Raw genomic sequence first — 25,899 nt, 5'->3', positions numbered from 1 at the left:
ACCGGTGACCTCTGACCTCTTCTGTGGCCTTTGACCTCTGTCTGACCTCTGTTGGTGACCTCTGACCTCTGCCGGTGGCCTCTGCCGGTGACCTCTGACCTATTCTGTGGCCTTTGACCTCTACCTGGCCTCTGTTGATGACCTCTGACCTCTTGTGTGGCCTTTGACCTGTGTCTGACCTCTGCCGCTGACTTCTGACCTCTTATGTGGCCTTTGACCTTTGTCTGACCTCTGTCGGTGACCTCTGACCTACTCTGTGGCCTCTGACCTCTGCCACTGACCTTTGACCTCTGTTGGTCACCTCTGCCCTCTTCTGTGGCCTTTGACCTGTGCCTGACCTCTGCTGTGACCTCTGAACTCTGCCTGACCTCTGCTGTGGCCTTCGACCTCTGCTGGTGACCTCTGACCTCTGACCCCGGCTCACTTGTGGCGATGACCTCTGACCCCTCTGGCACCACTGGTGACCTCTGGCCTCCCCGACTCCAAGGCGACCTCTGACCTCCCCGGGTGACCCTTGACCTTTGACCTCTGCCATGAGGTCACATCTTCCGCTTGGGGCCTTGACCTTTGCCCTTTGCACACTGCTGAGCACTTTTGACCTCTGACCTTTCACCTCCCTGTGACCCCTGGCCTGGGGGTGACCTTTGCACTTTGACCCTGCTGCCGTCCGCTCCCTCAGGGACCTCTGACCTCTGCACTGTGACCTCTGACCCCGGCGGGGGGGAGGGGCTTTAATAAAGGGGGCGGCACCTCCCACCCGCCACTGATGACATCACAGCCCCCGTGACCTCACAGGCAGGAAGGCGGGACCCTGGGGAGCGGGGCGGGGGGGGGGGGGGGGCGACGGCGACGTAAACACCGGGGTTGGAGACCCTACGTAAACATTGGGGTCTGGAGACCCTATGTAAACACCGGGGCGGGGGTGGGAGACCCTATGTAAATACTGGGGGCCGGAGACCCTACGTAAGCACCGGGGTCTGGAGACCCTACGTAAACACCCCAGGACCCTGGAGACCCTACGTAAACGCTGCTGTCCCGGGGGGAACCCCCGTAGCCCCCCCCTCCAATAAACGGCGACCCTACAATAACACCCAGGTACCCGCAGGCGCCCCCCCCGCCCCAAGATGGCGGCGACCAGCGCCAAGATGGCGCCGTCCATACGGCCCCCTCGCGTATTCTTCCAGGGCGGCCTCGTCCCCGCCCCCGCCGCCACGTGACCGCGCGCTGATTGGCCGCGCGGGCGCCGTGGCGTCTTGCGCGCTGATTGGCCGCGGTAGCTCACGTGACCGGCGGTGAGGAGAGGAGCGGAGCGGAGCGCGGTGGGCCGGGGCTACCGGCAGCGGTTTTGGGGCTACCGGGGGCCTACCGGACGGGCTCCGGGGCTACCGGAGGGGGTTCTGGGGCTACCGGAGGCGGTCCCGGGGCTACCGGGGGGGTCCCGGGGCTCCCGGTGCCGCCACCGACTGCTCCCCCCCGCCGCAGGCCGAGGCGATGCCGCTGCCGGTGGCCCTGCAGTCCCGCCTGGCCAAGCGCGGGCTACTGAAACACGTGGAGCCCGGTAAGGACCGGGAGGGGGCGTGGCCACGCCGCGGGGGGAGGGCGAGGTCACGCCGTGGGGGGGCGTGGCGGCCGCTGAGGGGCTGTAGGGGCGTGACCAGAGCGTGTGGGTGTGGCCATAGGCGGCTGGGCGGGGCTTGGCGCGGAGGGGGCGGGTCCAAGCGGCAGGGTTACGGCGGGTTGTGGGCGTGGCTAACGGCTGTGGCCACGCCCCCTCGGGGCAGAGCCGGAGGAGGAGATCATCGCCGAGGACTACGACGACGCCCACGTGGACTACGAGGCCTCGCGGCTGGAGGGGCTGCCCCCCCCCTGGTACAAGGTCATCGACCCCACCTGGTGAGACCCCCCCGCCCCTATAGGGGCTGTAGGGGCCCTTAACGGGCGCTATAGGGGCTGTAGGGACCCTTCCCAGGAGCTATAGGGGCTGTAGGGACCCTTCCCAGGGCCTATAGGGGCTGTAGGGATCCTTAATGGGAGCTATAGGGGCTGTAGGGACCCTTCCCAGGGCCTATAGGGATCCTTAACAGGAGCTATAGGGACCCTTCCCAGGTGCAAGAGAGGCTGTAGGAACCCTTCCCAGGGCCTATAGGGGCTGTAGGGACCCTTCCCAGGAGCTATAGGGGCTGTAGGGATCCTTAACGGGAGCTATAGGGGCTGTAGGGACCCTTCCCAGGTGCTAGAGAGGCTGTAGGAACCCTTCCCAGGGCCTATAGGGGCTGTAGGGACCCTTCCCAGGGCCTATAGGGGCTGTAGGGATCCTTAATGGGAGCTATAGGGGCTGTAGGGACCCTTCCTAGGGGCTGTAGGGGCCCTTCCCAGGAGCTATAGGAGCTGTAGGGACCCTTCCCAGGGCCTATAGGGGCTGTAGGGATCCTTAATGGGAGCTATAGGGGCTGTAGGGACCCTTCCCAGGGCCTATAGGGGCTGTAGGGATCCTTAACAGGAGCTATAGGGGCCCTTCCCAGGGCCTATAGGTCCTTTAGGGCCCGCTATAGGCTCCATACGACCCCGCAGTGGGCTGCCCTACTACTGGAACGTGGAGACGGACCTGGTGTCCTGGCTGTCCCCGAACGACCCCAACTCCGTCGTCACCAAAGCTGCCAAGAGACTCAAAGGGGGACAAGGTGAGATGGGGGGGGGGCGGCAGGGGGTCCCCAAAAACCGGGGGCGGGAGGGGATTTGGGGGTCCCCCCCCGCCCCCCAACTCCCGGCTCCCCCCGTTTTCGGCCACGGCAGAAGCCGAGGAACCCCCCGAGAGGGGCTACGAGAAGGAGGAGCCCCCCCGCGAACGCCGCTTCCACCGGCGCGAGGAGCTGGCGCCGTACCCCAAAAGCAAAAAAGGTGGGGTTGGGGGGGCCCCCCCTCATTTTGGGGGGGCTGTTCCTATGCCGGGGGGGGCCGTACCCCAAATTTCGGCCGCGCTGATCCCCCTCCCCCCCCCCCCCCAAAGGCAGCCGCAAGGACGAGGAGCTGGACCCCATGGACCCCAGCGCCTACTCGGACGCCCCCCGGTAAGTCCTTGGGGGGGGTTAGGGATTATTGGGGGGCCCCAAATTATTGGGGGGCCCCTTGTGACCCCCCGATTTTCACCAGGGGGACGTGGTCGACGGGGCTCCCCAAACGGAACGAGGCGAAGACAGGGGCCGACACGACGGCGGCCGGGCCCCTCTTCCAGCAACGCCCCTACCCCAGCCCGGGGGCCGTGCTGCGAGCCAACGCCGAGGCTTCTCGCGGCAAGGACTGCCCCCCCCCCACCCCCCCCGGGGCCCCCCAAAACCCCCCGGACCCCCCCCCACCCCCCAGGACCCCCCAAATCCCGCGGGACCCCCCAAACCCCGCAGGACCCCCCCAGACCCCCCAAACCCCTCCCTTTGGGGGAATAAACCCACTGCAGCCCCACAGTGCCTGGAATAAAAGGGGAGGGGGAGGGGTTTATTGGGGGGGGGGCGTTGCACACGCGCGTGCAAGGGGTTGCTCGCACAAGGGGCTCGGCGCGTGTGCCGGGTCGTGGGGGGGGGACTCGCACGAGGGGCCGTCCTTGCACGAGGGGCCTTCCTCCTCCTCACACGAGGGGCCTTGTGCGCCCAGGGCCTCGCACGAGGGTGCTTGCACACCTGGGAGGGGCCTTGCACGCCCACCGCCTCGCACGAGGAGGGGCCTTGCACGGGTTTCTCAGCCCAAGAGGCTGAGCCGGCGCAGGTCTTCGCACGAGGGGCCTTCCTCCTCCTCGCACGAGGGGCCTTGCACGCTCATCTCCTTGCACAAGGGGCCTTCCTCCTCCTCGCACGAGGGGCCTTGCACGCTCATCTCCTTGCACAAGGGGCCTTCCTCCTCCTCGCACGAGGGGCCTTGCACGCCCACCTCCTCGCACAAGGCTCCTTCGTCCTCCTCCCGCGGGCATCCTCGCACGCCCATCGTCTCGCACGAGGGCCCTTCCTCCTCGCACGAGGGCCCTTGCACGCCCGCCCCCTCGCACGAGGGCCCTTGCACGCCCGCCAGCCGGTTTTGGCGGCGCAGGAAGCAGGCCCGGGCGTAGGGGGGGGCGATGGGGGGCGCGGGGGGGGGCACGTAGCTGTAGGGCTTCTCAGGGTCCAGCTGTGGGGGGAGAGGGGAACTCCCAGTTCCTCCCAGTATAGCCCAGTATATCCCAGTAGCTGCTGGAGGCTGCGGAAGTCCCCGTCACCCCCCCTCTCAGTACCTATAAGTGCATGTAAAGGGTTTCCCAGTGCTTCCCAGTATATCCCAGTGCCCCCAACAGCTGCAACAAGCTCATAGGAGCCCCCTCAGTATCCTCCCAGTATACCCCAGTTCCCCCCAGTAACCGCAGGTAGTAGTTAGAGGTTCTCCCAGTACCACCCCATAGCTACAAGAGGCAGATAAAGGGTCTCCCAAGACTCTCCCAGTGCCTCCCTGTATATCCCAGTGCTCCCCTGAACCTGCAAAACGTAGACAGGGGATCCTCTAGGGACCCCAGTGCCTTCCAGTATATCCCAGTACTCTCCCAGTATACCCCAGTGCCACCCCATACCTACAAGAGGTAGATAAAAGACCCTCCCAGTGCTTCCCAGTTCATTCCAGACCTTGCCAGCAGGCTTTAAGGGTTCCTACGACTTCCCCAGTGCCCTCCCCCCCAGTATATCCCAGTACCTCCCAGTTTAGCCCAGTACCTGCAGGGGGTAGGTGCGGTCGGGGTCGTAGGCGCTCAGGTCCCCGCAAGCCACGAAGGGGACGATCACCCGGGAGGGGCCCGAGAGCTGGGACAGGGCCAGGCCTGGGGGGCGGACACGGGACGTTAGGGGGGACGGGGGGCCCCCCCCACCCCCCGAGGCCCCCCAAAATCCCCCAGGGACCCAAAACTCCCCTGGGACCCCCCAAAACCCCCCAGGGACCCCCAGACCCCCCCCAAATCCCCTCAAACCCCCCAGGGACCCCCCTAAAATCCCCCCAGGGACCCCCCCAAAATCCCTCCAAGCACGCCAGAGACCCCAAAATCCCCCCAGGGACCCCCCAAAACCCCCCAGAGACCCTCAAACACCCCAGGGAACCCCCTAAAATCCCCCCGGGACCCCAAAACCCGCCAGGGACCACCCAACCCCCCCCAGAGACCCTCAAACACCCCAGGGACCCCCCAAAATCCCCCCAGGGACCCCCCCCTACCAGCATCGGGGTCGAGCAGGGGGTTGTCCATGGTGGGGACATATCCCTCGGGGGGGCTGTAACCGCGGCAGACAACGAAAGCCTCTGGGGGGGGGACACAAAGGGGAGGTGTTAGGGGCGTCCCCAAAAAGCTGGGGGTCCCCAAAAGTGGGGGGGATCCCCCAAAAACAAGGGGGGGGGGTGTCTCAACGATGCTGGAGTTGCGGCTGCTGCGGGGCTTGGCGCAGGTGACGTCGGGGAAGAAGAGGCGCAGTTGGGCGTAGAGCAGCGTCACCTCCTTTCCCCGGAAAATCTGGGGGGGGGGGGTCCGGTGGGGTCAGCGAACCCCTTTTTGGGGGGTTAGGGGGGTCCCCAGACCCCCCCTCAATTCTGGGGGGGCCCCACCGTGAATTTACCTTAGCCACAAAGGTGCCCCCCTTCTTCAAGACGTGGGTGGTGATGTTCAGAGCCTGTGGGAGATGGAGGTAAGACACCCCCCGCCATGGGGGATTTGGGGGGGTCCTGGTGGGGTTTTGGGGTCCCCCCAGGGGTTTGGGGGGTCCCCAGGGGATTGGGGGACCCCTGGAGGGGATTTTGGGGGGGTTTAGCCCCACTTACCGCCAGCAGCAGCTGAGCCTGGATGTACTCGTCCAGGTCGTGCAGCCCCGTTACTGCAGGGAGAGGAGGGAATTTGGGGTTCAGGGCCCCCCCCAGACCCCAATTCTCCCCCCTGACCCCCTCCAGCCCCCCCCAAAACTCCAGCCCCCCCCCAAAACTCACCGTCGGGGGCCCCGTCGCAGACCACCAGGTCGGCTGGGTGCCCCTCGAAGTGGCGTTGGATCTCCTGGGCCGTGGAAACCTGGGGTACGGGGGGAGTAAATGGGGGTCAGGGGGTTCCCGGGGGGGAAATGGGGTCTGGGGGGGAAATGGGGGTCAGGGGGTCCCTGGGGGGGAAATGGGGTCGGGTGGGTGGAAATGGCGGTCAGGGGGTTCCCGGGGGGGAAATGGGGTCTGGGGGGGGGGGGAAATGGGGGTCAGGGGGTCCCTAGGGGGGAAATGGGGTCTGGGGGGTCCCTGGGGGGGAAATGGGGGTCAGGGGGTTCCCTGGGGGGGGAAATGGGGTCTGGGGGGGAAACGGGGGTCAGGGGGGCCTTTTGGGGAGGGAAATGGGGGTCACGGGGGTCCTTTGGGGGAGGAAATGGGGGTCGAGGGGGCCCTTGGGGGGGAGAATTGGGGTCTGGGGGGGCCCTGAGGGGTCCCCAGGGGGAGAAGATGGGGTTTGGGGGTCCCTTGGGGGAGAAATGGGGTCTGGGGGGTCTCCAGGGGGTTTGGGGGGTCCATAGGGATAGGACCCACCTTGGGGATGGGGGGTACAGGCAGGGGCATGGGGGTTTGGGGGGGCCCTGGGGGGATTTGGGGGGGGCCCCCACCTTGGTGATGTCCCCCTGGATCTGCAGCACCCCCGGGAGCGGGGCCATGGCCTGGAGATCCACTGCCACCACCTGCGCCGGGGACCCCGGGGACCCCTGGGGGGCGGTCGGGGGGGGGGCCCTGAGCCCCACAGCCCCCCGGACACCAGACTGGGACTCCCAGTCCCCCCAGAGCCCCCAGCCCCCTCAAACCAGCACCCCCAGTCCCTCCATCCCCCAAACTGGGCCTCCCAATCCCCCCAGCCCCCTCAAACCAGCACCCCAGCCCCCAAACTGCGACTCCCAGTCCCCCCAGAGCTCCTCAGCCCCCTCAAACCAGCACCCCCAACCCCCCCAGCCCCCAAACTGGGCCTCCCAATCCCTCCAGCCCCCTCAAACTGGTACTCCCAGTCTTCCCAGTACCCTCCAGCCCCCCGCCAAAACCAGCACCCACCTGAGCTTGCGGCTCAGCACCTGACTCCAGCTCCCGGGAGCCGCGCAGAGGTCGACGGCGCGACGCACCCCTGGACGACACCCGTTACTGGACGCCTGGGTCCCCTCCCAGTCCTCCCAGTAAACTCCGTACCTTGAAAGAGGTTGAAGCGCTGGTCGAGCTGGAGCAGCTTGAAGGCGCTGCGGGCGCGCCAGCCCTCCTCCTTGGCCAACCGGTAGTAGATGTCGCGCTTATCCTTGGAGGAGCGGCCCATGGCGGGTTTCTGTAGGTCCTACTGTAAACAAACCCACTGTTTACATAGGGCGTAGCAAAAATAAAGGCTCCTGGAGGACCCACCGCCTCCAGCCCGCACCTATGGGTTATGGAGGGGACCCACAGGCTGGTTATGCCGTTATAACCACCCCCCGAAATGTTTATTTGTAGGTCCTACTGTAAACAAACCTATTATTTAGGTCCAGTGTGGTGAAATACAAAGGGGCCTGGAGGACCCAGCGGCTCCAGGCTGCGCCCGCAGGTTCTGGGGGGGACCCACAAGCTGTTTGGGGGTGTCATAAGCTCCCTCAATGTTGTTAATTGGGGTCCTGTTATATTTGTAGGATCTATCATATTTAGAATTAAGAGAGATTAGGGGCACTGCGCATGCGCGTAGCCGCAGCCGCCTTTGGGTGCGCACCGCGCATGCGCGAACACCCCCCCCGCCCCTCCGGTAGCCGCCCCCCCCCCCCCCCCCGTCGCCTTACCGAAAGGCGTTCACGATCGTCCCGGGAATGAGGAGAAAATAAGAAGAAAATACCAAAAAAAAAAAACAAACCAAAAAACCGGGGATGAAGCGAACGGGATGGGAGGCGTCGGCGGGAGCGGAGAGGAACGGCGGCGGGTGAGGAGAGCGGCGGGAAGCGGTGAGGGGAGGGGGGGGTGCCGTTCCCGCCTTTTCCCACTGCGCATGTGCGCGCCGCGGGGCATGCTGGGAGTTGTAGTCCGCCCCCATAAGCGGCCTATAGGCGGGGTATATAAGGGCGTATAGGGACTCCTCTCCCCCTCAGCGCCTTCCCGCCATGCTATAGACGCGACAGACCCGCCGGAGCCGGTAATGAAGTGAAAAAATTCCTTTATTTCCCAATATATCACCTCAGAAAAGCCCTCCCTTGGGGGCGGTACCCCTAAAGATGGGGGGGGTACCCGTAAAGATGGGGGGGTGTCTCCTCAGGGGGAAACTGAGGCACGGACGGTTCAAGGCACTTGCAAAAGCGTTGGGGGGGGGCCCCCATCTCCCCCCCCCCGGGGGGACCCAGGCCCCCCCCCCAATAATTTAAGGCCCCCCCCCGGGGGGGAGTTTTGGGGTGTCTCTGTGTGGACTGGGGGGTCAGGCGCCATCCGGGGACTCTGGGGGGGACACGACAAAGGGGGGTGTTAGGAACCACAACTGCCCCTATAGGACAGCCCCCCTCCCAGTGCTCCCAGTCCCCCCATAGGGCAGCCCCCCCCCCCATCCCAGTGCTCCCAGTTCCCCCTTGTAGAGTAGCCACCCCATCCCAGTCCCTCCCAATCCCCCCCATAGGGCAGTCTCTCCATCCCAGTGCTCCCAGTTCCCCCCATAGGGCACCCCCCATCCCAGTGCTCCCAGTTCCCCCCTGTAGAGCAGCCACCCCATCCCAGTCCCTCCCAATCCCCCCCATAGGGCAGTCTCTCCATCCCAGTGCTCCCAGTTCCCCCCATAGGGCACCCCCCATACCAGTCCCTCCCAGTTCCCCCCTGTAGAGCAGTCCCCCCCATAGGGCAGTCCCCCCCATAGGGCACACCCCCCCATCCCAGTCCCTCCCAGTACACACCAGTAGGGGCGGCGGTGTGGCCCTGCCGCGTGGGCAGCGTGATGTAGGCGTCGTAGCCCAGCAGGATCCCCGCCAGCAGCCCGAACACCTTTAGGGGGGGACGGGAGAGGGGGGGGGTCAGCACCCCAACACCCCCCCCCCCTGCACCCCAACACCCCCCCCCGCACCCCAACACCCCCCCTCACCCCGGCCGCGGTGCCGGCGCCGTCCCGGTGCCCAATGATGACGATGAGGGAGGTGATGAGGAAGAGCAGGCACCCGATGACGCAGCGGAGGAAGTCCTGGGGTGGGGGGACACAGTGGGACCCCCCACCCCTCCCGGGGACGCCCAAACCCCCTGGGGACCCCCCAGAAGGGACCCAGGTGGCCGGGACCCCCCCAAACCCCCGCTCACCCCCAAGCCCCCCCAAACCCCCTCTCATCCCACCCACGGCCCCCCCAAAACCCCTCTCACCCCCCCAAGTTCCCTCCAAACCCCCTCTCACCCCCCCAAAGCCCCCCCAAAACCCCTCTCCCCCCAAGTGCCCCCCAAAGCCCCCCAAAACCCCCCTCACCCCCCAAAGCCCCCCAAAACCCCTCTCCCCCCCCAAGTGCCCCCCAAAGCCCCCCAAACCCCCTCTCCCCCCTCAAACCCCCTCTCACCCCCCCGGGCCCCCCCCAAAACCCCTCTCACCCCCCCAAGTGCCCCCCAAAGCCCCCCAAACCCCCCTCTCACCCCTCCAAGCCCCCTCTCAGCCCCCTTCTCCCCCCAAAGCCCCCCCAAACCCCTGTCCCCCCCAAGTGCCCCCCAAAACCCCCCTCTCCCCCACCAAAGCCCCCCCAAACCCCCCTCTCACCCCCCAAGCCCCCTCTCAGCCCCCCAAAGCCCCCCCAAAGCCCCCCACTCACGGTCCAGCCCCAGTGGAGGAGGGGCAGGCGGGGGGGCAGGCGGCACCCCCAGGCCAGCAGCACCAGGGCGGCGAAGACCAGCTCGCAGGCGGCCAGCCCCGTATAGCCCGGCGTGCGCGAGGCCCCGTAGCACACCAGCGCCAGCACGCACAGCCCCTACGGACCCCGCGCCTATAGCGTCCGTACGGCCCGGGGGGCGCCGCGCACGGAACCCCCCCACCGCTCCCCTGCCCCCCCCCCCCCCCCCCCCCCGTGCGTCCCCTATACTGTCCTTACACCCCATAGAGCCTGTATGGTGCCCCTATAGAGCCTCCGTAGTGCCTCCTATAGAGCCCCTATACTGCCCCCCCCCAGGGTCACTGCATAGAGCTTCTATACCGACCCCTATAGAGCCTCCGTAGTGCGTCCTATAGAGCCCCTATACTGCCCCCCCCATAGGGTCACTGCATAGAGCTTCTATACTGACCCCTATAGAGCCTCTATACTGCCCCCCCCAGGGTCACTGCATAGAGCTTCTATACCGACCCCTATAGAGCCTCCGTAGTGCGTCCTATAGAGCCCCTATACTGCCCCCCCATAGGGTCACTGCATAGAGCTTCTATACCGACCCCTATAGAGCCTCCGTAGTGCGTCCTATAGAGCCCCTATACTGCCCCCCCCCATAGGGTCACTGCATAGAGCTTCTATACTGACCCCTATAGAGCCTCTATACTGCCCCCCCCAGGGTCACTGCATAGAGCTTCTATACCGACCCCTATAGAGCCTTCGTAGTGCCTCCTATAGAGCCCCTATACTGCCCCCCCATAGGGTCACTGCATAGAGCTTCTATACCGACCCCTATAGAGCCTCTGTAGTGCCTCCTGCGGAGCCCCTACCTATAGAGCCGCTGTAGTTCTCCCTATAGAATCCCTGCGGTGTTCTCTGTAGAGCCTTTAGGAGCTCTATAGGGACCACTCTATGGTGCTCCCTATGGAGTCTCTACAGTGACTGCTATAGGGCCTTTGTAGTGCTTCCTATAGAGCCTTTATACTGCTGCTCTATAGGGTCTTTACAGTGCTTTCTGTAGGGCCTCTATAGTGGCCCTATAGAGCTTCCATAGTGACCCATGCAGACTGTCTATACTGCCACCTATACATTCTCTATAATACACTATATAGAGGCTCCGTAGCGTTTCCTATAGATACTCTATAATGTTTTCTATATGCTTTTTATATTGTTTTCTATAGGCTCTCTATAGTGGTCCCTATAGAGCTTTTATACTGTTCCTTATAGACGCTCTGTAGTGCCTTATATAGACCCCCTATAGTGATCCTATGGAGCCTATACAGTGGTCCCTACACAGCTCACATGGTATATCCTATAGGGCCCACATGACCCAAAGGGCCTCTCATACCCTGTATAGGTTCTGTGATGTCACCTTTAGGGCCCTTATAGCATTCCCTATAGGTCATCTGTAGGGCCCTATAGTTTCCCATAGGGTCCCTATAGGCCCGCTGTAGCATCTGCTGTAGGGTGCCTATAGGGAACTCTATAAGCTCTCTGTAACATGCCCTATAGGGTTCTTACAGCACTCCCTATACATCTCCCATAACATCCCCTATAGGGTTCTTACAGGGCTGCCTATAGATCCCCTACAGTCTTCCCTATGGGGTTCCTACAGTGCTCCCTATAGACCTCCCATAACATCCCCTACAGGTACAGCCCGCTATAGGCTTCCCTATAGCGCTGCCATAACGTTGTCTATAGGCTGCTATAGGCGCCTTATAGGGCTCCTGTGAGGTTTCTATAGAGCTCCCTATAGACCCCTTATGAGGTCTATAGGGCTCCCACAGCGCTCCCTATAGGCCCCCCATACCGCCCCCTATAGGCCACCGTGGGGTCCCCTATAGGGCCCCTGTAACGCCCCCTATAGGCCCCCATAGGCTCCCTATAGAGCTGCCATAGGAGCCCTTATAGGGCCCCTGCAGCGCCTCCGCAGGCTCCGCCCCCCGCCCCGCAGGCTCCGCCCACTCCCCTGCGTGGGCGGGGACACACACAAAGCGCCAGCGTAGGGTGCGCCGGGGCGGGGCCGTCGCCGCGGCAACGGGCGCCATGGCAACGGCACAACGGCGCCCCCGCCCTTAAAGGGGCGACGGCGGCAGGGGTGGGGCCCACGGGGGCGGGGGGCTCTTAAAGGGGCAACGGCAGAGGTGGGGTCTTAAAGGAGCAGGCTCCCTCGGTTCCCTTAAAGGGGCAGCGCACGGGCTGTGACATGCAGCACGTGGCGGCGGCGGGGGGGGGGGGAGCACCAGCCCGCCTGCAGCAATAACGGTTGGCACAGGAGTACCCAGGCGTCCGGGCACCGCCCAACGCCCCCCCTCCCCCCCCCCCCCCCTTTCAAACCAGGGCTCTGCGCCAATCAGCAAGCGGATTCCTCCTCTGGCCCCGCCTCCATTAACCCCTTCGCTGCCGCCCATTTCCTAAGGGCGTTGCCCCTCCACGCGCCCAAAGCGGGTTTGGGCGGGGGGGGGCTGGAAGCGGGCCCGGATACCTGGATCCCCATTTTTGGGTGGGTGGGGGCACCTGGGTTCCCTCGTCCCCCCCAAAAATGGGGCCCCTGGCATCCTGGTGCCCCCCCCCCCAAAAAACTAGGGACCCTGGCAGCATGCTGCCCCGCCAACATGGGGACCCAGGCACCCTGGTGCCCCCCCCCCCCCCAAAAACAGGGACCCAGGCATCTTGGTCCCCCTCCCTCCCCAAAAATAGGGACCCAGATGTCCCAGTGCCCCCCCAAAATGGGGATCCAGGCCCCCTGGTGCCCCCCTCCCCAAAATGGGGACCGAGGCATCCCGGTGACCCCAGAAATGGAGACGCAGCCCCCCAAAACAGGGCCCTAAACCCCCCCCCGCCCCCATGGGGCCCCGGTGCCCCCCTCCGCTGGGTCCTAGCACCCCTCCCCGGGGTCTCCCCCCCCCCCCCGGGGGGGCTCTCCCGCTCCCCCCCGGTCCTTACGATCTCTCCGAGCAGCACCAGCCCCTTGAGGGTGCGGCAGAAGGCGAGGCAGGTGCCGGGGAAGCTCTGGGAGCCGCTGGGCTCCATGGCGGGGCGGCGGCGGTACCGGTAGAAGGAGGGGGGGGGGCCCCCGGGGGAGCAGGCACGGCGCGGCGGGGCGGGGCCAGGTGGTGGTGGGGGGGAGGGGCGGGGCTTAGCGGCGGGAGCGGCCACGCGATTGGGCGGTGGAGGGGGAAGGGGCGTGGCGTGGCGGCGGGGGAAGCCCCTGGGTGGTGGTGCTGGGGGTCCCGGGGGGCGGGGTTTAGAAGGGGGAAGCCCCCTGTGATTGGCGTGGTGCGGGGGAAGCCCCCTAGCGATTGGGGCGGGGGTCGCGAGGGGCGGGGCTGAGCGTGGGCGGGGTTTAGAACGGGGGAAACCCCCGCTGTGATTGGCGGGGGGCGGAGCTTGGCGCCGGGGAAACCCCTAGCGGGGGAGGGGGGCCGCGGTGGTGGTGTCCCGGGGGCGGGGCTTGGAGGGGGCGGGGCTTAGGGCTGGGTGTGTGCGGGGGGGGGGAATCCGGGGTTGGGGGGTCTGGGGAGCCCCAGAGGAGCCTGGGGGGGGGGCCTAAGGGGTCTGGGGGGTCTCTAGGGGGGTCTGGGGGTCTCTGGGGAGCCCCACAATGATTTGGGGGGTCTGGGGTTCTTGGGGGGGTCTCCAAGGGTCTCTGGGGAGCCTCAGAGGGGTTTGGGGGGTCCTGGGGGTCTCGGGGGGGGGGGCAGGGGGTCTCTGTGGAGCCCCAGAGGGGTCTGGGGGGGTCTCTGGGGGGTCTTGAGGTCTCTGGGGACCCCCAGAGGGGTCAGGAGTTTTTGGGGGGGGGGCAGGTTGTCTCTAGGGGGGTCTGGGGGTCTCTGGGGAGCCCCAGAGGGGTTTGGGGGGGACAGGGGGTTTGGGGGGTCTGGGGGTCTCTGGGGAGCCCCAGAATGGTTTCGGGGGGGGCAGGGGGTCTCGGGGGGGGCAGGGGGTCTCTGGGGACCCCCAGAGTGGTTTAGGGGGTCCAAGGGGGTCTCGGGGGGGGGGGCAGGGGGTTTCTAGGGGTCTCTGGGGAGCCCCAGGATGGTTTGGGGGGGTCAGGGGGTCTCTGGGGGGGGGTCTGGGGGTCCCCCAGAGGGGTTTGGGGGGGGGGCACACACCCGAGCGGTTGGGCCCCCCCCCCCCCGTTTTGGGGTGACTCACCCGGCAGGATGTGGGCAGGGCCCCGCCCTACCGGATCCGGGGGGGGCGGGGGGGGGCCTGGGTCCCTGCGGGAAATGACTCCGGGAGGCACCGAGGGGGGGCCCGCACCTTTATTGAGCACCCCCAAAAATAGGGGGGGGGGGTAAGCCCCTCCGCAAGCCCCCCAAAACTGAGCTGCCCCCCTCCCCCCTTACACAGAGTATTGCATAGCTTGAAGGGCAGCCCCCCCAAAATGGGGGGGGGTCACCCAGCGACCCCCCCCCCCCAAATCCCCCGCCCTGGCACCCCCAGGCACAAAAAAAGGGGGTGCAGGGGTCTTTTTCGGGGGGGGGCACAGCAGCCCCCCAACCCCCCCTATGCGCGTTGGGGGGGGGCTCATTCCTCCATCGCCTTCCAGTCTGGGGGGGAGGGGAAGGGAGGGGCAATTAGGGGTGCAGCCCCCCCAAATTGCCCCCCCCAAATTGCCCCCCCCCCCCAGCACCCACCAGGGGGGGTCCCGGCGTCCCACGAGGCAGAAGCAGGGCTCCCCCCGCGGGGAGCTGCTGACGTAGAGGCTCAGGACGCCCCTCGCCGCCGGATTTGGGGGGTCCCTGGGGGGGGGAGGACGTCATGGGGGGGGGAACCCCCAAATAGGCAGCCCCCCCCCCCCGAGCCGGGCCCAGGGGGATTTGGGGGGGCTGTGGGCTGTACCACTGCATTTTGGGGGGTTTTCTAGGCTGGGCTATTGCATTTGGGGGGGTTTGGGCTGTACCATTGCATATTGGGGGGGGCCCAGCCTGTACCATTGCATTTTGGGGGGGTTCTAGGCTGCACCATTGCATTTGGGGGGCTTTGGGCTGTACCATTGCATTTTGGGGGGGATCTAGGCTGTACTACTGTGTTTGGGGGGCTCTAGGCTGTACCATTGCATATTGGGGGGTTCTAGGCTGTACCATTGCATTTGGGGGGCTCTAGGCTATTATGTTTTGGGGGGGACCCAGGCTGTACTATTGTGCTTAGGGGGGCACAGGGAGTGTTCCACTGTGTTTGGGGGGGCATTGGGCTGTACCATTGCATTTTGGGGGGGTTATAGGCTGCTTGGGGGGGGCACTGGGCTGCTGGGAGGTGGACTGGGGGAAATGGGTGGATTTGGGGGGCTTTAGGATGTACCAAGGGGGTTTCGGGGGGCACTGGGCTGTACCATTGCATTTGGGGGGGGGGCTTTGGGCTGTACCATTGCATTTTGGGGGGTTCTAGGCTGTACTATTGCATTGGGGGGGGCACTGGGCTGTACCACTGTGCTTGGAGGGGAGCACTGGGACCTACAACCATGTTGGGGGGCCCTGGGCTGTACCACGGTGTTTGGGGGGGCACCAGGCTGTACTATTGTGCTTGGGGGGGGGCCTGGGCTGTACCACTGCGACTGGGGGGGGGGGGACTGGTTTGTACGACTACCTTTGGGGGGGTCCCACTATATTGGGGGGGTCCCTGGGTTGCCCCACTGAATCGGGGGGGGGTCCCACTGAATTGGGGGGGGGTCCCACTGAATTGGGGGGGGGTCTCACCGTGGCCCCGGCGCAGCAGCAGGCGCAGGCGGCTGCCGCCCCCCCGGATGCGGGCCAGGGCCTGGGCGTGGGTCATGCCGGCCGTGGGGGCCCCGTTGATGGCCAGCAGCTGGTCGCTCACCTGCACCGCCCCCCCCGTCAGGGACACCCCCCCCCCCAAAAACACCAGACCCCCCCTTTGCCCCCCTGGGACCCCTTTTCCTCCTCAGACCCGCCCTAGAGACCTCATCTACCCCCTAGGACCCCCATACCCCCCCATTTTCCCCTCAGGACCCCCTTTCCCCCCAGACCCCCCCATTTCCCCCCTGGACCCCCAGACCCCCCCCGACCCCCTTCCCCCCCGACCCCCCATAGCCCCCCAAAGAGACCCCATTTCCCCCTAGACCCCCCAGGACCCCCTTGCCCCCCTAGAGACCCCGTTTCCCCCCAGGACCCCTTTGCCCCCCCCAGACCCCCCCATAGGACCCCATTCCCCCCCCCCCGACCCCCCCCCCTAGAGACCCCATTCCCCCCCCAGGACCCCCAGACCCCCCCATACCTGGATGCGGCCGCAGCGCTGGGCCGGCCCCCCTCGCGCAGCCCCCGCACGTAGACCCCCATGTTGAGGTCGCGGCCCCCCCACAAGCTGAACCCGAAGCCCCGCGGCCCCCGGGGCAGCTCCACCGCGAACGGGGGGGGGCCCCCCCACGCCTGCGGCACCCCAGGGCTCCCAGTTACCCTCCCAGTGCTCCCAGGACCCCCTCCAGTTCTCCCAGTACCCCTCCCAGTCACCCCAGGCCCCCCCCCAGTCTCTCCCAGTGCTCCCTGTGTCCCTCCCAGTTCTCCCAGTACCCCTGCCAGTCGCCCCAGCCCCCCCCAGTCTCTCCCAGTGCTCCCTGTGCCCCTCCCAGTTCTCCCACTACCCCTCCCAGTTGCCCCAGGCCCCCTCCCCAGCCTCTCCCAGTGCTCCCAGTTACCACCAGTTCCCCTCCCAGTTGCCCCCAGTTACCCTTGACCCCGCAGCAGTGTTCCCAGTCCCCCTCCCAATCTCCCCCAGTGCTCCCAGTTACCCTCCTAGTTCTCCCAGTGCCCTCCCAGCTGCCCCCAGTCCCCCCAGTCTCTTTCAGTACACCCAGTCCCACTCCCAGTTGCCCCCAGTTCCCTTCATCCCCCCCCAAATTGTTCCCAGGTCCCCTCCCAGTCTCCCCCAGTGCTCCCAGTTACTCCCAGTCCCCCTCCCAGTTGCCCCCAGTACCCCCTAGTGCTCCCAGTTACTTCCAGTCCCCCTCTCAGCTCCCCCCAGTTCCCCTCCCAGTTGCCCCATTCCTCCCCATTCTCTCCCAGCCTCCCTCCCAGTCTCTCCCAGTGCTCCCAGCCCCCCTCCCAGTTGCCTCCAGTCCGCCCCCAGTTGCCCCCAGTCCCCCCTAGTGCTCCCAGCCCCCCTCCCAGTTGTCCCCAGTGCCCCTCCCGTTCTCCCAGTTCTTCTCCCAGTTGCCCCCAGTGCCCCTCCAGTTCTCCCAGTTCCTCTCCCAGTTGCCCCCAGTACCCTCCCAGTCTCCCCAGTGCTGCCAGTTAGCTCCAATCCCCCTCCCAGTTGCCCCCAGTCCCCCTCCCAGCTACCCCCAACCCCTCTCCCAGCATCCCCAGTCCCCCCCCAGTTGCTCCCAGTGCTCCCAGTCCCTACCTGTGGCCAGGCCAGGCTGTACTCCGGCCCCGTCCCAGTGCTCCCCACTTCCATGTCGATGTCAACTGGGGGGGCTGGGGGACGATGACAGGGGAGGGGTGTCCCCAGTGCCTCCCAGTATACCCCAGTATACCCCAGTATCCACCCAGTCCCCCCCAGTCGCTTCACACTGTCCCTAGTTCCCCCTCCCAGTGCTCCCAGTCCCCTTACCAGTGTCCCCCATCCCCCTCCCAGTGCCCCCAAACCCCTTCCCAGTGTTTCCAGTTCCCCTCTCAGTGCTCCCAGTGTCCCCAGTCCCTCCCCCAGTGCCTCCAGTCCCCTCGCAGTGCCCCCCCAGTGCCCCTCCCAGTGCTCCCAGTGCCCCTCACCAGCAGGCAGGAGGTCAAGGGGTTCAGGGCCCACGAAGCTGGTGATGGCCACGGGCTCGGGGGGGGGCCCAGGGCCTGGGGGGGGGGGGGAGCTGCACCAGTGCTCCCAGTGCTCCCAGTCACCCTCCCAGTGCCCCTCCCACTGCTCCCCAGTCCCTCCCAGTGCCCCCCAGTTCCCTTCCTAGTCCCTCCCAGTCTCGCCAATCCCCCTCCCAGTGCCCACAGCCCCCCTACAAGTGGCTCCCAGTCTCCCCAGTCCCCATCCCAGTCCATCCCAGTCCCTCTCCCAGTCCCTTCAATCCCCCTCCCAGTGCCCACAGCCGCCCCAGTCCCTCCCAGTTACCTCCAATCCCCCTCCCAGTCCCTTCCAGTGCTCCTAGTCCCCTTCCCAGTGCCCCCAATCCCCTTCCCAGTCCCTCCCAGTCCCCCTCCCAGTGCCTCCCAGTCCCTCCCAGTGCCCCCAATCCCCTTCCCAGTCCCTCCCAGTCCCCCTCCCAGTGCCCCCCAGTCACTCCCAGTGCCCCCAATCCCCTTCCCAGCCCCCCCAGTCCCCCTCCCAGTGCCCCCAGCCCCCCCAGCCCCCCTCCCAGTGCTTCCCAGTCCCTCCCAGTCCCCCTCCCAGTGCCCCCAGCCCCCCCCAACCCCCCCTCCCAGTGCTTCCCAGTCCCTCCCAGTACCCCTACCCACCCAAACTCCGGAGCAGCAGGACCAGGTCCCCCCCGTGCCGAGGTCGGATTTGGGGGGGCCCCCTCCCCTCCCGGGCCCCCTCCCTCACTGGGGGGGGGGGGGGCGCCGCCATTTTAGGGGGGCGCACCGCCATTTTAGGGGGCACCCCCTCATATCCCCCCCCCTCCCCAGCTAAGGGACCCCTCCAAGAAGATGGGGACCCCCCTGAAGGATGGGGGGCCCCCCCGAAAAATGGGGACCCCCCCAAAAAAGATGGGGACCCCCGAAAAATGGGGACCCCCAAAGGTGATGGGACCCCCCCAATGTAGTGGCCCCCCCAACTGTAATGGACCCCCCCAAAGGTAATGGACCCCCGAAAAAGATGCGGACCCCCCCAAAAAGGTGGGCGGGGCAGACATGGGGACCCCCCCCACAACGGGGACCCCCCAAAGGTGGTGCCCCCCCCGGGAGATGGGGACCCCCCCAAAAGGGGCGGGGCCCCCCCAAAATGGTGCCCTCCCCCCTCACTCACCGCTGGGGGGCGGGGGTGGCATCGGGGGGGCGGGGCCCCCCCCGGGTGCGGGGGGGCTACGCCTGGGGGGAGGGACCCCACCAGTGCTCCCAGTATGCGCTCCCAGTGCTCCCAGTATCCCCCCTCAGTGCCCCCAGTATCCCCCCCAGTGCTCCAAGCGCCGTCCCAGTGCTCCCCCAGTATTCCCAGTGCCACCAGTATCACCATCAGTGCTCCCAGTGCCCCCCCAGTGCTCCCAGTATCCCTCCACAGCATCCCAGTGCCCCTCCCAGTACTCCCAGTGCCCTCCCAGTGCTCCCAGTATCCCCCCACAGCATCCCAGTGCCCCCCCAGTGCTCCCAGTATCCCCCCACAGCATCCCAGGGCCCCTCCTGGTACTCCCAGTTAGCCCCACAGCATCCCAGTGCTCCTTGCAGTGCTCCCAGTGCCCCTCCAGTGCTGCCAGTATCCCCCCACAGCATCCCAGTGCCCCTCCCGGTACTCCCAGTTAGCCCCACAGCCTCCCAGTGCTCCACGCAGTGCCCCCAGTGCCCTCCCAGTACTCCCAGTGCCTCCCCAGTGCTCCCAGTATCCCCCCACAGCATCCCAGTGTCCCTCCCGGTACTCCCAGTTAGCCCCACAGCATCCCAGTGCTCCTCGCAGTGCTCCCAGTGCCCTCCCAGTACTCCCAGTGCCCCCCCAGTGCTCCCAGTATCCCCCCACAGCATCCCAGTGCCCTCCCAGTACTCCCAGTGCCCCCCCGTGCTCCCAGGATCCCCCCACAGCATCCCAGTGTCCCTCCCAGTGCTCCCAGTTACCCCCACAGCATCCCAGTGCCCTCCCAGTACTCCCAGTGACCCCCCGTGCTCCCAGGATCCCCCCACAGCATCCCAGTGCCCCTCCCAGTGCTCCCAGTTCCCCCGGGGAGGTCCCGCCCCCTTTCCGCCCCTCGGGTACCAGCCGCGGGGTCGCCACGGCAACGGGCGCGAGGCCGGCGTGCGCGAGGCGGGCGGCGGGCCGGGGCTGACGGGCGGGCGCCGCCACCAATCAGCGGCCACGCCGCCCGGATGGGGGGGCGGGACGAGCCGGAAGGAGGCGCAAAGGCTGATGGGATTTGTAGTCCGGAACCGAGGCCCTCCATTTCCCACAGTGCCCCGCGGCGGGGAAAGATGGCGGCGAGCAGCGGTACCGAGGCCGGCAACGCGGCGACGGCCGGACCGCCGGGACCGGTATCGTTCGGGTTCAGCCGCAAAGCGGAGCGGCGGCGGGTGCTGCCGGCCGGGCCGTGCGCGGAGCCCGGCGGGGGCGGCGGCGACACCGATTTCCTCACGGCGGTGGAGGACCGGGAGCTGCTCAGGTGGGCATGCGCGAGGGCGTGGGGGCGTGGCTTCGTCGGGGGCGTGGCTTGATGTGGGATCTGTCAGTTAAAGAGGCGCTTGGGGGCGTGGCTTCGGTGAGGGGCCGGGCTTCAGGGTCGCGGGGGGTGTGGCTTGAGGTGGGGGCTCAGTGAAAGGGTTTCTTGGGGGCGTGGCTTGAGGCAGGGTCTGCCGGTGAAAGAGCTGCTTAGGGGCGTGGTTTCGACGGGGGCGTGGGTTGGGGCGGGGTCTCAGTGAAGGGGTCGCCTGGGGGCGTGGTTTCAGCAGGGTCTGTCAGTCACCGAGTTGCTTGGGGGCGTGGCTTTGGTGGGGGCGTGGCTTGAGATGGGGAACTTGCACTGTTGCCTTTGGGGCGTGGCCAGGTGGGTTTGCAGGCGTGGCTTGATGGCTTGGGGGCGTGGCTAACGCGCTGGCTCCGCCCCCTCAGCGCCCGCCCGGCCCCGCCCCCTGTGAAGGAGCTGGTCATCCCATTGATGCCCTCCCACCGCTGGAGGAACCCCGAGCCCCCCCGCCGAGACGCAAGCCACGCCCCCTCCCCCGACCACGCCCCTTCCACAGGCTCCGCCCCTTCCACAGGCTCCGCCCCCTCCGGGGACCCCCCTGACGGCCCGGTCTCGGTGGAAGCGCAGGCGGTGCAGGAGCTGCTGCAGGGTGAGTGGGGGGGACCCCGGGGTTTTGGGGGGGACCCCCGGGGTTTGGGGGGCCCCCGGGGTTTGGGGGCACCCCCCTCACGCCCCCTTCGTCCCCGCAGAGGCGCGGCAGAGCCAGGAGCAGGGAGAGGGGGACCCCGGCCCCCCCATCTCCATCCCCCTGCGGCTGCAGGAGCGGGACGTCGCCCCCCGGCCGCAGCCCGTGAGTCACCCCCAGGCTGACTGCACCCCAAATCACCCCCCCGGTCCCCCCACACACCACCTCAGCGCCCCCGGGACCCCAAACAACCCCCATGGGACCCTCAGGACCCCCCCGGGCCCCCCAAACACCTCCCCAGCGCCCCCGGGACCCCAAACACCCCCCATGGGACCCACAGGAGCCCCCCGGGCCCCCCAAACACCTCCCTGGGATCCCCAGACCCCCCTGGGACCCCCAAACTCCTCCCTCAGGACCCCCACAACCGTTCCCAGGACCCCAAACACCCCCCTGGGACCCCAAACACCCCTCCCGTGGTCACCAGCCCCCCGAACCCCCTGGGACCCCTAAACGCCCTCTTGGACCCAGACCCCCTCCCCACACACCCCAAACACTCCCCAGGGTCCCCCCCAGCCCCGTAGCTCCCCCTCACCCCCCAGCACCCCCTAATTCCCCCTTCAGCCCCATAACTCCCCCCTAATTCCCCCCCAGCCCCACAACTCCCCCCTCACCCCCCAGCACCCCCTAATTCCCCTCCCAGCCCAACAACTGCCCCCAGCACCTCCCCAGCACCCCCTAAGTGTCCCCCCCAGCCCCATAACTACCTCTAAGTGCTCCCCTCACCCTCCAGCACCCCCTAATTCCCCCCCAGCCCCACAACTGCCCCCAGCACCTCCCCAGCACCCCCTAATTCCCCCCCAGCCCCACAACTCCCCCTCACCCCCCAGCCCCCCTAATTCCCCTCCCAGCCCCACAACTCCCCCCTCACCCCCCCCAGCACCCCCTAATTCCCCTCCCAGCCCCACAACTCCCCCCTCACCCCCCCAGCACCCCCTAATTCCCCTCCCAGCCCCACAACTCCCCCCTCACCCCCCCAGCACCCCCTAATTCCCCCCCAGCCCCACAACTCCCCCTCACCCCCCAGCCCCCCTAATTCCCCCCCAGCCCCACAACTCCCCCCTCACCCCCCCAGCACCCCCTAATTCCCCTCCCAGCCCCACAACTCCCCCCTCACCCCCCCCAGCACCCCCTAATTCCCCTCCCAGCCCCACAACTCCCCCCAGCACCCCCTAAAAGCCCCCCCCCCGCCCCGTGCCCCCCCAGGGCCCCCAGGACTACGAGGCGGTGCCGGTGGAAGCCTTTGGGCTGGCCATGCTGCGGGGCATGGGCTGGAGCCAGGGCGAGGGCATCGGCCGCACCTTCAAACGGTGAGGGGGAGCCCCCCAAAATCGGGGGGGGGGCTCCAGGTACCCCCTGAAACCCTTCTCGCCCCCCCAGGGGGGGTTTATCCCACCCCGGGGGGGGCAAACCAGAGCCCAAGGTGGGGTTTTGGGGTGCTACGGCGTCGCTTTGTGTCCCCCCCCCCCCAGGGTGGTGAAGCCGCTGGAGCATCGGCTGCGCCCCCGGGGGTTGGGGCTGGGGGCCGCCCCCGCCCCCCCCGGCGCCCCCCGCCCCGGGGAACCCCCCCGGGGGGGCGAGGAACCGGGCGGGGGGGGGCTGGCGGTGGGGAGCAGCGTCCGCATCGAGGCCGGACCCCATCGTGACATGTACGGGAAGGTAAGACAAGCCGGCGCCTCGTGGGGAGGGGGTTAGCCCCTCCCAGTATACCCAGTATGGCACTGGGAGTACTACCCCCCCCCCCCCGTGTGTGTGTCCGTCCCCCAAGGTGGAGGGGCTGGACCCCGAGACCGCCCGGGCCATGGTGCGCCTGACGCTGGGCGGGCAGATGGTGACCGTCAGCCAGTACAACCTGCGGCCGGGCACCCCCCCGGGCAGCGGTGAGTGGCCCAGTACCCCCCAGTAACCCCCAGTAACCCCCCAGGGCCTCCCAGTACCCCCCAGCACCACCCAGTAACCCCCGAGGGCCTCCTAGTAGCCCCCAGTGTGCCAATTCTACGTCCCCAGCCAGCAGTGAGCATCCCAGTGCCTCCCAGTAACACCCGAGGATGTGCCAGTAACTCCCAGTTACCCCCAGTAAGTCCCAGTTACCCCCCAGGGCCTCCTAGTAGCCCCCAGTGAGCCGATTCTGCATTCCCAGGCAGCAGTGAGCATCCCAGTGCCTCCCAGTAACACCTGAGGATGTGCCAGTAACCCCCAGTTACCCCCCACGGCCTCCCAGTACCCCCCAGTGCCACCCAGTAACCCCCCCAAATCTCTCATCCTACCCTTCCACGCCCTGCCGAGCATCCCAGTTCCTCCCAGTACCTCCCAGTTCCCCCCCACAGGCCAGCCCAGCAGGAACTCCAAGGGGAAGGGGGCTGAGGAGGGCCTGGACGCCGGGGTCCCCCCCCAGCGGGGCGAGGCCAAGCGCAAGCAGCCCCCCGAAACGGAGAGGTGAGACTGGGGGGGGCCTATAGCGCTTTGGGGGGGGTCTGTGACCCCTATAGAGCTTTTGGGGGGGTCTGTAGCCCCTATAGCACCTGGGGGGGGGGTCTGTAACGCCTATAGAGCTTTGGGGGGGTATAATACCTATAGTGCTTTGGGGGGTCTGTAGCCCCTATAGATCTTTTGTGGGGGCTCTATAGTCCCTATAGAGCTTTTGGGGGGGTCTGTAGTCCCTATAGCGCCTGGGGGGGGGGCTGTAACCCTATAGAGCTTTTGAGGGGCTCTGTAACCTCCATAGAGGTTTGGGGGTGTCTGTAACCCTTATAGACCTTCTGGGGGGGGGGCTCATAACCCCTATAGATCTTTGGGGGGGGGTCTGTAAGGTTTATGGAGTTTTGGGGGGTCCGTAGCCCCTATAGAGCCTTGGGGGGCTCCGTAGCCCCTATAGGGCATTGGGGGGGTCTGTAACCTTTATAGAGCTTTCGGGGGGGGGGCTCTGTAGCCCCTATAGGGCATTGGGGGGTCTGTAACCCCTATAGAGCCTTGGGGTGGGGGGGGGGGGTCTGTAGCCCCTATAGAGTTTTGGGAGGGGGTCTATAGCCTCTATAAAGTTTGGGGGGGCTGTAACCCTTATAGGACTTTGGGGGGCTCCGTAGCCCCTATAGCGCTTGGGGGGCCCCAGGAGCAGCCCGGGTGCCTGGGTCCCCCTCCCCCCCCCTCCCCCCACGATGTCCCCCCTCCCCCCAGGACGGCGAAGCAGATTCGGGGGCCCCCCCGGGCCCCCCCTGGCTGCGGCGGGACCTGCGGGTGCGCTGCGCCGCCAGGGGCTTCCGGGGCGGCCGCTACTACAACTGCAAGGTGGGGGGGTGCCCCACAGCGCGCCCCAGAGCCCCCCCCCCCCGCTGTCGGGGCGCCCCAGAGCCCCCCCAGAGCTGCCCCGTGGGGGCTTCCTGGCCCCCCCCCCCCCAGCCCGGCCTGCGTCTGCCGTGGGGCAGGGTGGGGGGGTCCCCGCGCCCCATAACGGGTCCTGGGTGCCCCATGGGGGGGTCTCTGCGCCCCATAACCGGTCCCAGTTGCCCCATGGGGGGGTCCCCATGCCCCATAACCAGTCCCAGTTGCCCCATGGGGGGGTCTCTGCGCCCCATAACCGGTCCCAGTTGCCCCATGGGGGGTCCCCGCACCCCATAACCGGTCCCAGTTGCCCCATGGGGGGGTCCCTGTGCCCCATAACCGGTCCCAGTTGCCCCATGGGGGGTCCCCGCGCCCCATAACCGGTCCCAGTTGCCCCATGGGTGGGTCCCTGCACCCCATAACCAGTCCCATTTGCCCCATGGGGGGTCCCCATGCCCCATAACCGGTCCCAGTTACCCCACGGGGGCTCCCTGCACCCCATAACCGGTCCCAGTTGCCCCGTGGGGGGTCCCCGCACCCCATAACCGGTCCCAGTTGCCCCATGGGGGGGTCTCTGCGCCCCATAACCGGTCCCAGTTGCCCCATGGGGGGTCTCCGCGCCCCATAACCGGTCCCAGTTGCCCCATGGGGGGGTCCCCGTGCCCCATAACCGGTCCCAGTTACCCCACGGGGGCTCCCTGCACCCCATAACCGGTCCCAGTTGCCCCGTGGGGGGTCCCCGCACCCCATAACCGGTCCCAGTTGCCCCATGGGGGGGTCCCCGTGCCCCATAACCGGTCCCATTTGCCCCATGGGGGGGTCCCCATGCCCCATAACCAGTCCCAGTTACCCCACGGGGGCTCCCTGCACCCCATAACCGGTCCCAGTTGCCCCATGGGGGGTCCCCGCGCCCCATAACCGGTCCCAGTTGCCCCATGGGGGGGTCCCTGCACCCCATAACCGGTCCCAGTTGCCCCATGGGGGGTCTCCGCGCCCCATAACCGGTCCCAGTTGCCCCATGGGGGGGTCCCCGTGCCCCATAACCGGTCCCAGTTACCCCACGGGGGCTCCCTGCACCCCATAACCGGTCCCAGTTGCCCCATGGGGGGTCCCCGCGCCCCATAACCGGTCCCAGTTGCCCCATGGGGGGGTCCCTGCACCCCATAACCGGTCCCAGTTGCCCCATGGGGGGTCCCCGCGCCCCATAACCCCCCCTCCCCCCCCCAGATGGTGGTGGAGGACATGGTCACCCCGGACACCTGCATTTGCCGGACGGACGAGGGGCAGCTGGTGGAGGGTGAGTCCCATCCCCCCCCGGGGGCCAAATTGGGGGGGCAGGGGGGGTTCCCCTCCCCCCCTGACCCCCCCCTCCCCCCAGGCCTGCGGGAAGCCATGTTGGAGACCGTCATCCCCCGCGGCGCCGCCGACCGCGTCATGGTGGTGCTGGGCGAGCACGCCGGCAGGGTGAGCGCGTCCCCTCCGCCATCGCGGCATCTGTGCGTGCATGGGGGGGAGGGGGTCCCCTGCTTGGACCCCCCCCAAAAACGAGCCCTCCCCTCCCCGCCCCATCAAAGGTGGGCCGGATCCTGGAGCGGGAGCCGGCGCGGAGCCGGGCGCTGGTGCAGCTGGAGCGGGACGAGGCCGGGCGGGTGGTGCCGCTGGACTACGACGCCGTCTGCCATTACCTGGGGGGGCACGAGGACGACTGAGACCCCCAAAATCCCCCCCGACCC

At 67.3% G+C, this 25,899-nt stretch overlaps 5 protein-coding genes across 13 annotated transcripts in view; 2 read left to right on the top strand and 3 right to left on the bottom strand.

Moving 5' to 3' along the window:
- The window catches only part of PRICKLE3 (prickle planar cell polarity protein 3), a 12,360-nt gene extending 8,889 nt beyond the window's left edge, over positions 1-3,471 (top strand). The window contains exons 9-14 of the mRNA XM_087771864.1: positions 1,483-1,558; positions 1,782-1,893; positions 2,572-2,681; positions 2,794-2,898; positions 3,008-3,068; positions 3,151-3,471. Of these exons, the coding sequence (XP_087627990.1) occupies positions 1,483-1,558; positions 1,782-1,893; positions 2,572-2,681; positions 2,794-2,898; positions 3,008-3,068; positions 3,151-3,471 (785 nt within the window). The remainder of the gene's footprint in view (positions 1-1,482; positions 1,559-1,781; positions 1,894-2,571; positions 2,682-2,793; positions 2,899-3,007; positions 3,069-3,150) is intronic.
- On the bottom strand, positions 3,470-7,967 carry FTSJ1 (FtsJ RNA 2'-O-methyltransferase 1). Of its 9 annotated transcripts, none has more exons than XM_087771275.1 (12): positions 7,797-7,937; positions 7,498-7,655; positions 7,189-7,327; positions 7,057-7,126; positions 6,624-6,720; positions 5,974-6,052; positions 5,812-5,864; positions 5,610-5,663; positions 5,405-5,506; positions 5,215-5,299; positions 4,725-4,828; positions 3,470-4,152 (listed from the first exon to the last, which is right to left on the bottom strand). In XM_087771275.1, exons 3-12 carry the CDS (start codon positions 7,307-7,309, stop codon positions 3,730-3,732), a joined length of 1,188 nt encoding a protein of 395 aa, XP_087627401.1. In that variant the 5' UTR covers positions 7,310-7,327; positions 7,498-7,655; positions 7,797-7,937; the 3' UTR covers positions 3,470-3,729. The 9 variants fall into 9 exon arrangements, with proteins under 9 accessions (XP_087627401.1, XP_087627402.1, XP_087627405.1 ...); XM_087771273.1 differs by having other exon boundaries at positions 3,471-4,152; positions 7,189-7,330; positions 7,868-7,967; XM_087771272.1 differs by having other exon boundaries at positions 3,471-4,152; positions 7,189-7,330.
- On the top strand, positions 7,796-25,899 carry GPKOW (G-patch domain and KOW motifs). The gene is given in 13 exon segments (XM_087771366.1): positions 7,796-7,933; positions 19,879-20,085; positions 20,532-20,755; positions 20,856-20,956; positions 22,055-22,158; positions 22,321-22,507; positions 22,617-22,728; positions 23,176-23,284; positions 24,023-24,057; positions 24,060-24,133; positions 25,394-25,463; positions 25,545-25,630; positions 25,741-25,899. Coding segments are annotated over 13 exon segments (1,497 nt in total). The 5' UTR covers positions 7,796-7,880; the 3' UTR covers positions 25,876-25,899.
- On the bottom strand, positions 8,148-12,918 carry PLP2 (proteolipid protein 2). The gene is made up of 6 exons (XM_087771361.1): positions 12,765-12,918; positions 9,774-9,929; positions 9,071-9,166; positions 8,886-8,973; positions 8,420-8,439; positions 8,148-8,314 (listed from the first exon to the last, which is right to left on the bottom strand). The coding sequence occupies exons 1-5, from the start codon at positions 12,849-12,851 to the stop codon at positions 8,420-8,422; spliced, it is 447 nt and encodes a 148-aa protein (XP_087627487.1). The 5' UTR covers positions 12,852-12,918; the 3' UTR covers positions 8,148-8,314.
- Positions 15,520-19,867, bottom strand: LOC148054038 (uncharacterized). The gene is made up of 7 exons (XM_087771363.1): positions 19,686-19,867; positions 18,750-18,811; positions 18,239-18,325; positions 17,552-17,626; positions 17,184-17,257; positions 16,059-16,210; positions 15,520-15,641 (listed from the first exon to the last, which is right to left on the bottom strand). The coding sequence occupies exons 2-7, from the start codon at positions 18,769-18,771 to the stop codon at positions 15,638-15,640; spliced, it is 414 nt and encodes a 137-aa protein (XP_087627489.1). The 5' UTR covers positions 18,772-18,811; positions 19,686-19,867; the 3' UTR covers positions 15,520-15,637.

This window comes from Nipponia nippon, unplaced genomic scaffold (assembly GCF_047370975.1).
Source record: "Nipponia nippon isolate SJK-2023a ecotype South Korea unplaced genomic scaffold, ASM4737097v1 scaffold_35, whole genome shotgun sequence".
Classification (NCBI taxonomy): domain Eukaryota; kingdom Metazoa; phylum Chordata; class Aves; order Pelecaniformes; family Threskiornithidae; genus Nipponia; species Nipponia nippon.
Note: the sequence above shows the minus strand (reverse complement) of the source record. Positions and strands in the feature narration are given on the sequence as shown.

Bases quoted from the DNA above. Each gene is read 5' to 3' on its own strand.
- FTSJ1 (XM_087771273.1), bottom strand. From the start codon at position 7,309: ATGGGCCGCTCCTCCAAGGATAAGCGCGACATCTACTACCGGTTGGCC. The intron at 6,721-7,056 runs GTGGGTGCTGGT...GACCGCCCCCCA, and splicing joins GTGCTGAGCCGCAAGCTCAG to GGGGTCCCCGGGGTCCCCGG. The intron at 5,865-5,973 runs GTGAGTTTTGGG...CTCTCCCTGCAG, and splicing joins CTGCGACGGGGCCCCCGACG to TAACGGGGCTGCACGACCTG.
- PLP2 (XM_087771361.1), bottom strand. From the start codon at position 12,851: ATGGAGCCCAGCGGCTCCCAGAGCTTCCCCGGCACCTGCCTCGCCTTC. The intron at 8,974-9,070 runs GTGAGGGGGGGT...CCCCCCCTAAAG, and splicing joins GCGCCGGCACCGCGGCCGGG to GTGTTCGGGCTGCTGGCGGG. The intron at 8,440-8,885 runs GTGTGTACTGGG...TGTCCCCCCCAG, and splicing joins CCACACCGCCGCCCCTACTG to AGTCCCCGGATGGCGCCTGA.
- LOC148054038 (XM_087771363.1), bottom strand. From the start codon at position 18,771: ATGCCACCCCCGCCCCCCAGCG. The intron at 17,627-18,238 runs GTGGGTAGGGGT...CCCCCCCCCCAG, and splicing joins CCTGCTGCTCCGGAGTTTGG to GCCCTGGGCCCCCCCCCGAG. The intron at 16,211-17,183 runs GTAGGGACTGGG...GGGGTGCCGCAG, and splicing joins ACAGCCTGGCCTGGCCACAG to GCGTGGGGGGGCCCCCCCCC.